This window comes from Bombus bifarius, unplaced genomic scaffold (assembly GCF_011952205.1).
Source record: "Bombus bifarius isolate JDL3187 unplaced genomic scaffold, Bbif_JDL3187 scf7180000007966, whole genome shotgun sequence".
Lineage (NCBI taxonomy): Eukaryota > Metazoa > Arthropoda > Insecta > Hymenoptera > Apidae > Bombus > Bombus bifarius.
Window position 1 is genome coordinate 6617994 of NW_022884352.1, and position 14430 is coordinate 6632423.

Consider the following 14430-nt stretch of genomic DNA (forward strand, 5'->3'; position numbering starts at 1 on the left):
ATTATTTTATTAAATTAGAATTAGTGTCATTGTTTAAGATTTATGGAATATGAAATGAAGACAAGTACGAATAAAAAACTTGTTCTTCAAATTTCGAACATTTGAATAATAATAATTATTTTTAAATGATCGAATGCAATTTCAAATATTTCGCGTTAAAAAATTATTGCGAAAGATATTCCAAAAGTTATTATGAAATATTTTTACTTAGATTCAGATATAAAGGCTTATGTCCAAGTCATTTTTGCTTTAATATTAAATTACTAGAAAAATGATTATACAATAAAATGTCTTGAATTTTTACCGCCCAATTATGAGTGGGTTATTTTGTAATGATTGGACAGCGTGATGTAAGATTCAAGCCAATGGAAGCAAAGCATCGAGCGAGCCACGGGAAGGCTCAATAAAGGGCGCTAGTGTACGTCAAGTGTCACAGCCGTTGCTTGTCTCCTCAGTATTGTAATTTAAATCGGTGATTTAATTAAGAATAACGTATTTTTTTCTAGAATTTGTGAAACGTTAAGCAATAATGACCGACAAGAAAGGTAACTATATATCGTAATCGTGTAATACGACTAGCAATATGTGTTATACACGTTAAGAATATCTCGTGTTTTCAAGTCGAGAATACCACTTGTCACTCGTACGACGACGAGTTTTTTTTATGTTAGCAATGCTATCCGACACCTGTGAAGAATGGTGCACGTTTAAATTCGATCGAGACTCGTATCATTATTACACATATAAAGTCTCGTTTTAATGCGATGAGAGAAACTTGAATTTCTGTCCAGTGACAGATAAATCAATACCGCATTGTGTGTGGGAAATACAAAATGGCTTCCAAAGTTCGTCTTGAATAATTTTCACGATGACTCTTTATTAAAAATCGTATGCTATCTAAAACGATATAATTTCATTCGAATGTTATCAATATTATTAGTTTCGTATCACATGTAACTTTATCTCTATGTTACATTTCACAAACTACTGTATGTATTCAAGAATTTAGTATACATGAACGAATAATGTACGCTTTATGCGTTCAAGAAAAATTTTATCGAGTTCAAAAATATCATTACTATTAAATTTTATCATGTATTATGGCGTTCTTACTGAAAATAAAAATTTTAAATTTTATCGAACTCTAAATAGAAGAATACAAATATTTGTCATATTTCACAAAAGTTGTGTTAAGCTTTTTATTAGAAATTATATTTTTTGGTAATTGGAACTTAAAAGCATTAGTAACATTGTCATGGCAAAGAAAGAATATTTTTTTTTATGGTACACATCTACATTAATATTGTAATTTATAATTTAATTTTCCCTAAATAATTCAGTTTCTATTGATGCTTTAAGAAAAGAAGGTGAAAAATAAAGTTAGATTGTGTAATATTATACAACAGACTTCTGGAAGCCATTTACATTTTTTTTATTTTGTAGTGTTTATAGATATACTAAGGTTAATAACGGATAATTTTGTTCTGACACAATTATATTATTTTTCTAATTTATAGTTAAGATACATGAATGATATAATTTTGATGAATTAAGATTCGTTATACCTTAAAAAACATTTTATGTATTTAAGAGAGTTATCAAGCATTAATTTCAAATTATAATTTTTTTACATCTATGAGATGTCTTAATTTCAATTGATATATCATAAAATAGATTCCATAGAGGAGCGTTTGAAGTTATCTTTTTCCATAACCTCCAAAAATGTATCAGTATATATAGATTGTCTATAATGCTCAGTAGAAGCTTTTATAAAGAAGCTGTTTAATAACTCGTACGAGTGAGGTATGTAATTTAATATTACTACTGGCTTTCCAAGTCTTTTACGTGCTGATGGAAATATTTAATTGACGTACAGCTTGGACCATGACTACATGATTTTATAGTAATCTACTATTGTACTTAATTAACAGCTCGGACACTTATGTGATTATTCCTAATTCAGTCCGCTCTGTTCCTAAGGCAAATGTATGATTACAGAGCAGTAGCGTTTAAGGGATGTGTAAAAGTTTAGTCTGTAAGTAGATCAGTATTACATCGTTAATGATTACGACGAGAAATTGAGGATTATACTGGTGCAAATCTGCGAGCATATTACCGTGACGGTATAGCCGCTAAAAAACCGAAGGATAGCGCCTACAGTTGTGGCTGTCAATATGTTTGCAGCGGACCATTACAAAGACGATTTGATCCCAGTCAGTAGGTGGAGCTTCGGAGACCGGCGTTCGCGCAGCCTAAGCCACGTATCTAACCTCACCTTACTCTATATATTACCTAACTCACTACGTGTTTATATACCAACATATATTACGTATACACACACACATACACACACATATATATATATTCTACCAAATATATATATGAAGATATAAACGCACCGTGCGCCTCCTGATTCAAAAAGTGAAAAGAAAGCGAACAAAAATATTCAACATCGAATCACCCTTATTTTCCCGCCTTCGATGTTTCAAGCGATCAAATTTTGTCTCCAACCCCTTCCAATATTCCTCTTATCATTGATTTTTTTATTAGCTAACCGTAATACCAAGAGATCGTGGAATGCCTGGTTTGTAAAACTATAAAAGGAAATAATGTGAAGAATATATATTTTATAAATATCGTGAAAAAATTGTAGAAATGCCACGTGAGTTAAAATCAATCCCTAATAGACTAATACCAGTTTCCTCATTTTTCCAGGCCTACGTTGGTTATTAATCCACGATCATCAGGTATTAAAAGGATCGAAAAATCCGTTCCATGTGTTAAGAGATTGCTTGTACCGCACGCTTGTACATAGTTGAACAACGATACGTACTCTTCCGACCGCGTAAAAAGTTGTATCGCAGGCGTTTTGAGCGAAACTGTCATCTCGCGATATTAGAAAATGAATACCCTCGTAAACAGAGATCGCTTAGGATCATCAATGGTATTTGTAAGTCTTTTTGTGAATGAGTTTAAACACATGATCAGAGAGTTATACTTTTTGAATTGGAGACGTCGGCTGCTATATATCCAAATCAATATGAACGTAAGATATTGATATGGGTGTACAAATATTTCGTAATGAAATCGTGGTATTGGCTGATTGCTTATTTTTCTCTTTTTCTATTTTTTTCTTTTTTTTTTATTTTCTTTGTTTCAATACTCACTGTATCTCTTGTGGCTTTTATTAAAGAGAGAATTAAAGTTTCTTACAGTATATATACAATATTTGGTTTTGTTTCTTTTTTTGGGTAAATTAAGAATGCAAAAAAGTAAATAAATTCTCTTATAAATGCGTCGCAAGATTTCACAGTGAGTCAACGGGGTGGACACGAATGCTGTATTTAAGCTCAGCGTATTTATAATATTTTTACTCAATAGAAACTTGGTAGCTCACTTTTAACAATAGTGCATGTTGCTTTGATTCCGGCTACAAGTTTCTCAAGATGAAAAGAAACACTAAAAATAAGTACATATTTGTTAAAATATTTGATAATTATCGTTTTCTATTCTTTTAATGATATGTTGAAATAAATCAGAAGTTAATTAATGATATGAAAGATGAAACTTGTGGTCAGTTTTGCACGTACTTACTTGTAGTTGATATACAAGGGAAAAATATACTTTCTTCAACAATAGTAGCGCATTAGTTTATTTCCGTTTAATTGGAAAGAAACAAATAAAAGAAAGAAAAATGTATAGCGTGTATACATTCATATATGCAACTTATAACAATAAATATTGCCTCTCTCGGTAATAACTTTAAAAGTAAAAAAGGAAGAAACGTAATAAAATCATGATCAAATTATAAAAGGAAGAAAAGTTGATAAAAATGACATGAAAATAAAAACATGCTTCGTCGACTAAAAATAACAAACAAAACGATGAAGCGTGTTTCATAGATATTTTTTAGATGAATGTAATATGTAACGAAAAATATTTCAAGAGCGAAATTATGTTTGTTTGCCTCCTTACCTACTTTGTGTGCAAATATATACATATATACATAGCTTTGATCATTTTTTACATATTTGTATTTTAGTTTGCATGCTTGGAATGCGTTGCTAGAAAGACGCGTGACGTGTGAGCTTCTTCGATGACTGACATTTTATTCCTTCATTCATATCCGATCAAAAAACGATCGAGAAAAGAAAGAATATAAATATATCTTATTTAATTTTTTTTCGTATAGAAGTTGCTCGCACGTTTTAACGTAATGCATGTTCATAACATGTTGTAGATTTTTTCATAATTCTATCTTTTATGTTTGCCTTCGCTCGTTGCCTTCTTAACTTTCTAATGGTCGATGTGTTTCCTTTTTTGCAGATATAAGCTTTTCTTACGAATAAACTGTAACATTTTGTTCTGAAAAAAGATAGAAAATGGTTAAGAAGGAATCGAACGAATTATTTTCGTCGGTTTTTAATCGTGTAGTTGAGGAATTTTATAAATGGTCTTTTAGACACGACACAGAGACGTTCCTATTCCTGTCGTGAACAAACCATCGAATTCATTAACATCTCTAAAAATTGCTTTTCTTCCTTCAACGAAAGTTCTGGGAAATTATTAAGAAATTGGTCCAGTCGGATTGTTGCTACAAGGTCATAGGAATCTCTCGAGCGTTTTTGAGTTGCATGTGCATGTTTGGCAGAATATATCATGTATACTGTTAATAGTGAGCTTAAATATGAGATAGTATTCAACGATATTCATCGAGAGTTGTGAATATAAGGATGTCTCTACCTTCTTAAACCCAGCGGTCTAGACATGTTCGATAAAAAGTCGATTAAATTTATATCGAGACTAGAAACCAAGGGAAGAATAGCAGATGAATAGATATCACCTGATGATAAAGCTTGTAACATTGTTCTTCTACAGAAATGTTCTTGAAATTACAGCAAGTGGAACAAAATATCAAAATACTGAGCAAAATATAGAAATATTTTTAAACGATCTTAAATACACGTTGTTTTAACAGAAACATGGAAAAATGAGATTAATAAAATTAGATCACGTTATATATTGAAAATAATCTTAGTTTAGTGCATTATTATGTTCTTTTATGAAAATAACCAATTAATAGAGATTGAATAACAATAATTAAGCTATTACTATTGATATAATTTTCAATAATTTCAATATAATTATTATTTCTCAAAGAATATTTGCTTTTGAAGATTCTTCTAAATATTATGCGAGTACAGTGAAAGTGAAATCTTCGATCATTCCTCGGTCGCTGGGTTCTCTGAGGCACAAAAACTGTTCCACCGAAGCATTTCGATGAATAAAATCGTCTAGTTTAAAAAAAGAATGAAATAGATGAATCGCGATTATAACGAAACAAAACGGGCAGGTTTCGCCCAGTTTCTCGCGTGAGCGGGTAAAACGCGATAGACCATTTGGTTCTGATGGCAAATTAGGTCGAATATGCTCATTGGGACAAATTAGGTTACGAAAGTAATAACAGAGAGCAGGAGATGAGAGGGAATGCGTGCGTGTACGAGAGAAAGGCGGGTCGAATAAAGAGCAGAAAGAAAGGGGATGAAAAAGTGGGAGAGGCAGAAAGAGGGAAAAGAGAAAGAAAGGAATTAGGAGAATATAAAGCAAAAAAAAAGAAGAAAAGAAAGAAAAAAAAGAAAGAACACTGTTCAAGTTACCCAGTAAACTCGTACTAGCATATTAATATTATAATCAATTGTTATTGGATTCGATGATTGTTTGCACCGTGGCACTGACACATAAATTTATTATTCGATTGAAGGCTGATCTAAGTAATGGATATAACGAGCCTCATCTTTTACAAATGGGAAAATGCACAAGCTATATGAATGCTTCTAGTTACGCGGAGGATGAAGGAAACGGTATCATCCTACACATAGGCTTGTATAAAGTGCAATATAACATAATTTGAGGAGAGTGCTCGTTTCCATGCGTTGGACCAGTGTTCAATTATCATGGACAATTTGGTGTGGGCTGACGTCTATGTTAGAGTACAACATGTCCATCCACTGCTACTGGGCTTGAGCTATTTATCATACGCGTTCTAGATCTATGTTAACGTTCAGAATTTGTTGCATTAACAAGAAATTTCGAATGACAAATGAACGATTGCTACGCCAAATGAAGCATATATGCGTTCCATTCGTCTTTTTAATATGGAAATAATTATTGCTTTAAAAGAAAGAAATAAAAGAATAACATATTTCTTGTGTGTGCTTTGCGTATGTTAAATGGCTATGGAACAGGGCATAATTTAGTCTCTACTTTTAAAAAAACATGAAAATTGGGCGTTCTCGTGTTTGCTTACGAGAATGAGAGTTGAACCTGGCCGATGACGAAAATCTGCTCGTGGCAATGTTTACGCGAACAGCGCCCAATTAATAATATATATTACGCAATTATAAAGAACTTTTAATCATGTTTGATCTTTATTTATGGATATTTGCAGAAATTTGTGGTTTGCTGAATCTTGTCACAACTTTTTGAATGTGTGGAACTTGATATACATATACATATATATATGTACATATTACGGACATATATATATATGTATACCTTTTTCATCGTACCACTGTACTCATTGTATAAATTACACATTCACCGCCCGAAAGCAATGACGATTTCTTAGTTAATTCGAATGAGAATTCAATTTAATTGGACTACTTTACCGTTACTTTAAAAAAAAAAAAAACGATAAGAGAAAAAGAAATTCTGTCTCACTTAATCGATTTTTAATTACTGGGCTTGTTTTTTAACATCACTTTTTGGAACAATCCATTTACCCTATTTATTCCTGGCTTTATTTTAGCTCTGTTTTTTGTCATTTATTTCCTTTTTTGATCTAGTCGAACCAGAATGTTTCATAACTGTGTTCAAACATGTTTGCGAATTTGTCGAGAACTTTATATCTTTATTTTTAAATTTTATGACACTTTTCAATATCAGGAAAACTAATCGAAGAAATTAGGGTTTTCCCCCTGCATATTTTCTTATGAGATACGAGACAGATACTGAAAAGTAACATTTTTCTATCGGAATCATCTGATGCATTTAACTCCTCAAACACTTAATATCAGTTCATGAATATTCAGAGGTTCGACTATTTAGACGAATGTATTTGGCTTTTACCTTGATTGCGTAACGCTATTTGCTTTGAGATCGGTTTCGTATATCTTAGTTTAGAAGTAAAGGTAGGTCGATTAACGCGAGTTTTCATTTGAGAATAGTTTCTCATTTTATTCTTGTTATTCTTCTTCTTTCTTTTTCTTAATTTTTTTTTAATTCTTGACTGACTGCCTGACGATTCTTTTGACTGTCGAACATTACATATCACACCCGTAGTGGCTGTATTGTTAGACTTGTTTGTATAACTTTTCTGTGTATTATGTTTCAAGAAGGTGAAAAGAATTCGACGAAGAACCTTCCCGTTCTTCTCTTATTTTTCTTTTTTTTTTAACGCGGTTCTTTGTTTCTTTAAAAAGAAAAAGAACAAACAGAAAATAAAGAACATTGTCCGAGACTTTTTTTCATTTTAATTATACTAGTGACAAGATGTACCACAGATTGCTCCATGTCAAATTCCAAACATATATATATATATATATATGTATATATATATACATATATATATACGTGCTGTTGTTTATTTATTCACAGTTAAGGTACCAGAAGTATAGTTTGCTAAGCTATTCTCAAGTGTCTCGCTTTCAACTACGCTTCTTTCGAGAATCCCCGAAATTCAAATTTTCTACTATCCTCTGTGTTTTTGTGCGTCACTGAGATTATTCAAGATATTATGTAAAAAGGGAAGCACTGATGGATGATGGATTTTCGAAAGAGCCGTAAATGTTTTTACTACGAAGCCTGTCTTGTACCACTGAAGTTTACGCGGACATGCATTATTAGTTTCCTCGTTGATTTCCTTTTTTTCTTGACACGTTTCGATTGCAACGTTTGCTCTCCACTTGTATGAATATATAAGACTATGAAAACTGCTGTAAACTCTAAAGGTAACAAGAAGGCAACGATACCGTTTTTTCGGTTATTTCTTTTCACCATTATTTAGTGACTAACATTGTTTGAGCTTTGAATAGTACCTTGATAAAAACGGTGTATGTCATGTGTAAGATATACTTGGGTGTGGGAGTACCACTTTTGGAATCAAGACGTATTTGACGCATTCTATACATTGGAATTAAATTTTTAATCAAAGATGGGAAAAGAATATTTTATTAGTAATAATGTACAATAGAAAAAGATTAGCGTCAAAAACGTTTCGATGCTGAGGATATGAGTTACACGATCAATAGGAGATAGAAGAGGAACTTATGAAGTATATAGTGTGGAAGGATTGAAAGTGAATGAAGAGTTCCGATGTTTCCTATTGTTTGATAATTCATGTTCTCTCTTATCCTTTCTGGCAGTGGTACCACGTACCGTTGGCTTAGATCGAACCTACGGCCAACAAACTGAACGGACTTGCATTTTCCATTGCATGTGTTACAGCATACCCGGTGACACCTCATCCACCAACAGGTTTTGTCCCTGCGCCGGCACAGCCTGCTACCTACGGTAGTACACGTAAGAGAATCATCTCTGTGTTTCGATGTGTCGATTCCGTCAGGTTTTAGCGATCCGATTACATGCGAATTTTACAATATAGTTGCAGGTGCCGCACCGTATGGAGTATTTCCTAATCAACCACAACTTTATGCAGCGCAAGGACCACCGCCGCCAACGTATGATCAAACTCTTACTCATCCGATGGTGAGGACTTTGTTGCATTCATTTAAGAAAAATGTGTTGATACATTAGAAATTTTCTTCAGAACTTTGTAATTAATTTGTATAGATGTATCAACCAATGTATGGTCAAGGATACCCAGGATACTTAGCGGGTTATCCTGCATATGGACCATTGCAATATTATCCACCATTAGCTGCAGCTGCAGCATATTACCCTGCAGCAGCAATGCAGCCTCCAGTTAGGCCCCCTACACTTGTGATGCCTGTAAGTAATTAAAATTTATTGCATATTCTTTATTATTATATATATGAGCATACTAATTTGTTAAACTCTTTTGAAGAATGGATTCGATGCTACTAATCGATTTGATAGTATCTCACAACCTGTCTTGCCACCACCCCCAACAGTTCCAAATGCCGCCCAACTAGCTGCAATGGCGAGTCACAGCGTGGCTATATCGCAAAAGAAAAATTTCTTAGGAGGGGGAACAGAAGGCGGTTACACCTTTTGGTAAACCATTAAACCTTTTGTGAAACACTAAGTCTAACAAAGGCATTGTTGTCGAGATGATCCATGTAGGCAAATCTGATTTATGTTAGAATTCTACTATTTTCACATTGGGAGCAGCTATTAATTAGTATATCTTGTGCGTAGACCGATCGCAAAAATAGCACTTTCTAATTCGCTAATATTCTAAAAGTGCTTAGTATATTTTCTGTTAGCTCGTTAGTTTTTTCTTGTCACAGATTTATATGTGACGTATAGTTATCAGTGCACAATGCGATTTCAAATTTTAGCTATCGGTCGGCGCATACATCATACTATGAGATTTAAGAGAAACATTAAGAAGGGAAGACTCGTGCGGCACCAGTTATATGATTGAGAAAAAAACAGCTATTTGAAATAACTCGAAAAAAACCAAAAGCACATTTTGTAAACTAAAGATGCGTAAAAGTGAAATTGTAGGTCTTCGATGATATTTCGTTATCTCTTGATGGTAACGATCAAATGATAAATGATTCCTCGACGTACTTAAACTAAAATTTAAGAAAATGATGGTTATTTAAAAATACAAGATATTATTTTTAATTACTCGATTGTCACGCGACATTAAGTTGTATTAATATAACAGAATCCGTACATTTAATATTACGAATGCTATAAACTTCTTTTTGAAAACGGAAAATTTCAATTATGTGATCTAAAAAAAGTTTTACCTTTTCGTATTTAACGCAGTTAACGATACATTTCAAAACGCACGAGATGTTCCATTTTTATTTTATAAAAGTGATGTTAAACGCGAGCGAGAGTAGGGAACACGGTGTTGTTCTTCTTTTTAGAGTTAACGAGTGAATACATGCACCAGTGGATGCGAGTTGTCTTATTCGCCTACAGGGATCGATATTCAAAGTGTGTTCTAAGCCTTTTTTAAGCGCGACTTGGTTTTCTGCAAGGCAAACCGAAGAGCAAAGGGGTTGCTCGCGTTATTTCTGTTACTTTCTAGACGACTATATTTTTTTTCGATAATTTTTTTCTTTGGAGCTTTTAATGCTCCAATGAAGTTTCTTTTCCAACGTGAAAAAAGATCATCATAGCCCCAACATTTAGGAAAAAAAGAACATGTTCGTGATAGGAGCCTGAGGAATGCGTGAGAGTCATTCGTAGTTGATGAGGTTATTTGTTGCGCATTATACTTGTAATTTAGCGAACAATTAGTAGTACATAGGAAACTTTTATTATTCTTTTTTTGTTTTTGATAAAAATTTTAGTGAGGGCAGTAGGGAAAGAAATGTTTGAAATGGTTCCTTTTTCACGTCATTAAAATCATTATGTAATTTTGACGCATTTTATGATTATAAAATATGTATAAGCGATGTTCAAGGCTTGAGTGCCAAACGACAAAGTTCAAAATTATAAAATATACCGAAGATTCTCACGTATTCAATCGACTTCAAAGATACTTACCTACTCTACCTAAAAGTACGCACTCTCTTCTTTAAAATCAGTAGTCTTTCTTCCTAGTTGTTTGATGTTTCTTTTTTAAATGCAGATTAGCTAGGTCGGCTAACAAAGTTATTATTTAATTGAAATGAAAGGCTTGCCCGCGGCGTTCGAATTTCTATAAGCGGGTTAAAATTGTGCTTTGATTGAAACAGTTACCATGTAGTGACTGGAATTCCCCAATAAACGTTACTTTGTCTTTTTTAATAAGCACCCGTGTAACTATTCGAACTGGTCGATAATATAATATTAAAAAAATAGCATATAAGTACGTCCTCTCCGTAAGCATTGTAAACATAGTAACATTGCCCAAGTTTTTTTTGTTCCTATCAAGTTGCACAGTAACTATGTGGGAACTGAATTCGACCAAAGCTCACGAAGGAAACAAATAGTTGACTCAATTTCAAAGTACAAATTGAATATCCATGTAAGTAGAGGGAAAGTTCGTAACGACGGGGTCAAGCCTTATGTCAGCCATATTAGGCGATGTTGCGGTAATGATACGGTAAGCAACGCAGCGAGTTCGTAACGCCTATAATTTAATATACAGTGCAGAATGTTGTTAACAACTACATACTATTTTCTGAGAAACTTGAGATCTATTTCAAAGAACGAAGAGACAGAAATCCTGGAAATTATGAAAAAAGAATAACTAGTTGCACACAGCTACGAAAACGACTGTTTTGCTCCGCGATCATAGGCATATAGTACGGTGAACCTGCTGATAGGATACTTGAAATGTTCCATTCTGCAGGTGCACAATTAAACACGATATTAATTAAGCAATGAAGATCGAAGAAACTAATTTACAATCGGTGATAGCTTAGGATAGGACCAAGAAACGCAGTTCTATTTAGAAGTTTTCGAATAGGTGTTCCGGCAAACTTGACCAGTACTCTAATATGTTTCGCATTGGACTTTAATGAGGATGGGTATTTTCAAATACTTATCTGTGATGTAAACAAAAGTGACTTTTTGCTCTTTAATTGAGATTAAAATAAGTTACAATTTAATTAACGGTGAATCAAAGTGATTTCTATTCTGCTTTGAGAATTTTATTAGTTAAATTTTTATGAATCAAGTTTATTGTATGGAAGAAATTATGTATCGGTTTCAAAAACAAAATTCATCCAACGTTTTCAATTTTTGCACCGTTAAAAAACGCAGGAACTTCCTAAAAAAATTAACTACTGTTCTTTGTATTTTGTGATATCTGATTACCTCAAAATCTAAAGCAGAATATGTAGGTACTTGTCTTGTTTTGTACCATCGTCGAATTTAATTCAGTTTCTACGAAAAGAAAAGAAGAAAAAGAGGATAATGCGCGAACGATTGGAATTCAAATTTTCATAAGGGCGAAACGCACTGGCCAAATTTGTTGCCACAGCGCCATAACTTACATTCACCTTGTACCTTCAATTCTTTTTCTACCAGATGTACCTACAGTTATTCACATATGACCAGCGTTTAATAAAGAAGCGCGTAATCTCAATCTTATTAAAAGAAAAAAAAATCTAGTCCGAAGAGTCTGATTGATTGGGATACAAAATGTTACATAGACTTTTTTTCTCAATCCGTGCGACGCCAGGTGCGAAATAAATACCGCAGCATTCACTTATACCTCGAGACATCTGAGAAAATTGACATTTTCCAAAACTAAAGAAAACACTCATGCCATTCCATTTGACGACATTGAGTCATAATCGACACATGTACGAGTCGCATTTAGGAATTTGAGACGCGTATTAAAAAAAAAAGAAAAAAATAAAAAAAAAGACAAAAAAAGGTGATAAGCGAGAAGTTGTGTCGTTACTTGAAATGTAATCACTCTCGTCGAATTTTTGCGAGTTTGCATATCAGCAAAGGGCTGTTTATTGCAAAAAATGGGGCACTTCGCTCATACCTTACATTGCACAAGAAGTGCACTGAGCCACCTTAATCTTTGCAGCTATGATAAGAATTGAATGTTACAATGATCCTTTCAGAAAGAGAAAAACGGAAGAAAATGAATACTAAGCCCAATGGCTAATTTTATAGGAACTTGTACACGTGAAGAAACAATTGAATTATGTTGTGTTGATATTTATATTTAAATTATTATTATTTAAACAATTTATTCGCAGATTACCTACAGTTTAGAACAAAATTTACGCAACATATTTTGACCAATTATTTTGTATTTTGAGCGAGAGTGGTGGAAAGGTTTTATATCATGAAAAAAGTGTGCAATAAGCGTAATGTCTATTGTAACAATAAAGAAATGATATTAATTGCAACAGAGAATTTGTTATTACGTTGAACAAAATAGAAAGGCTGGGAGGGAGAGGGAGAGAGAGTGAAAGCGAGTGAGAGAAAAGAATAAAAAGAGAAATGAAAATGTACCACTGCAATCATCAAGTGTATTAATTAATAAATACAATAATCATAAAATTCATTATGTTCACTATTTTCTTGTGTATAAAATATTGTTTACACATAGTTGTCTTTTATATCTAAATGCAATTAAAATGCACATTATTGAAACATTTTTATAAAGTAGTACTAAAAATTGTATTTATACATAATAAGAAAAAATTCTATGCAATATACACAAAATATTGGCAGTTTAGTATCTAATAACTTTATTATCTCTAGATTGCTATTCATTAGTTTTATTTATCTTACTGTTGATATTTCTTCTCAGATAAAACATTTTTCATTGTTTTTTGTAAGGTAGGTAATGTTTCACAATAATTATCTACACATTTTGTTACACACTTATCAAATATCTCACTATATTTTTCCAAATCACGCTGTGATGGATTTGGACCTGCCGCATCTTTTATTCTATCATTACAATCCATAACACACCTTTGTAATCGATTCTAAAAAATAATATTCATTAAATATTCTGTTGATTTGCAGACTTTTCATTTAGAGAAAAAAGACGATAAAACGTACTTGAACTCTTTCCAGTTCTTCTCTAGCATATTCTTGAGCTTGATCCAGTGAATTATTGCAATTTTTTACACAGTTCTGTACTCGTTGTATACTATAGGTCTCATTATCACAACAAATTGCAGCACATCTATATGCATCAGCCTAAAATTGAATACCAAATTCTCTATATAGTCTACTAATTTATTCTTCCCATCATTCTTTATAAATTCTTCATATGTACTTCATATTAATATATACATAATTTCTTTTAACAATAAAAGCTTCCAAATGCGCGTGTTTCACGATATAACCTAAAAATACTACAAATTCAAAGCACCTTCATTTTTCTCATTGATTTATCAATTTCTTCGACTATTTTGCTAGTATGTTCTTCGATTCGTTTCTGTTGTTCTTCAACCATTTTGTACTTATTTTCCTAAAAACTCATTAATATCAAAATAAACTAAACTTAATTTAACCGGCTTCCTATGAAACTACACGCCACATGATCCAGTGAATAGAATACAAGTCAGATTGCTAATAGCGCATGTGTAGTTACATAATACAAATCGAATGTTTATTAAACGAATAATTTCCCCCAATCATATTGTAACTTAAAGGAAAAAGGGAAACCTATATTTCTTTAAGAACAAGGCTTAAAGAAAGAATAGAACAATCTGATAGTGAAGCACGATCGAGCAACTCCTGTGATGAATGGAAATAAGACTCTGTGAGCTAGTGAATGACAAATGTTTCTCAATTTGT

The 14430-nt window shown here is 32.6% G+C and overlaps 2 protein-coding genes across 7 annotated transcripts; one reads left to right on the forward strand and one right to left on the reverse strand.

Moving 5' to 3' along the window:
* Positions 1–385: 385 nt before the first annotated feature.
* LOC117204552 (DAZ-associated protein 2-like) lies at positions 386–12623 on the forward strand. 6 transcript variants are annotated; one of them, XM_033442074.1, is made up of 6 exons: positions 5120–5592; positions 8506–8580; positions 8663–8766; positions 8851–9009; positions 9086–9255; positions 10086–12623. In XM_033442074.1, coding segments are annotated over exons 1-6 (624 nt in total). In that variant the 5' UTR covers positions 5120–5477; the 3' UTR covers positions 10087–12623. The 6 variants fall into 6 exon arrangements, with proteins under 6 accessions (XP_033297981.1, XP_033297992.1, XP_033298000.1 ...); XM_033442090.1 differs by lacking the exon at positions 5120–5592 and adding an exon at positions 386–545 and having other exon boundaries at positions 9086–12517; XM_033442101.1 differs by lacking the exon at positions 5120–5592 and adding an exon at positions 386–545 and having other exon boundaries at positions 8506–8571; positions 9086–12517.
* Positions 12624–13343: 720 nt separating this feature from the next.
* On the reverse strand, positions 13344–14388 carry LOC117204578 (protein FAM136A-like). Its single transcript, XM_033442123.1, has 3 exons — positions 14003–14388; positions 13687–13827; positions 13344–13610 (listed from the first exon to the last, which is right to left on the reverse strand). The coding sequence occupies exons 1-3, from the start codon at positions 14084–14086 to the stop codon at positions 13407–13409; spliced, it is 429 nt and encodes a 142-aa protein (XP_033298014.1). The 5' UTR covers positions 14087–14388; the 3' UTR covers positions 13344–13406.
* Positions 14389–14430: the final 42 nt, after the last annotated feature.

Excerpts from the sequence above, each read along its gene's own strand:
- LOC117204552 (XM_033442064.1), top strand. The coding sequence starts at position 5,478 with ATGAGAGGGAATGCGTGCGTGTACGAGAGAAAGGCGGGTCGAATAAAG. Across the intron at positions 8,581-8,662 it reads TGCTACCTACGGTAGTACAC|TTGCAGGTGCCGCACCGTAT; the intron begins GTAAGAGAATCA and ends TTTACAATATAG. Across the intron at positions 8,767-8,850 it reads AAACTCTTACTCATCCGATG|ATGTATCAACCAATGTATGG; the intron begins GTGAGGACTTTG and ends TAATTTGTATAG.
- LOC117204578 (XM_033442123.1), bottom strand. The coding sequence starts at position 14,086 with ATGGTTGAAGAACAACAGAAACGAATCGAAGAACATACTAGCAAAATA. Across the intron at positions 13,828-14,002 it reads AATCAATGAGAAAAATGAAG|GCTGATGCATATAGATGTGC; the intron begins GTGCTTTGAATT and ends ATTCAATTTTAG. Across the intron at positions 13,611-13,686 it reads AAGAACTGGAAAGAGTTCAA|AATCGATTACAAAGGTGTGT; the intron begins GTACGTTTTATC and ends ATTATTTTTTAG.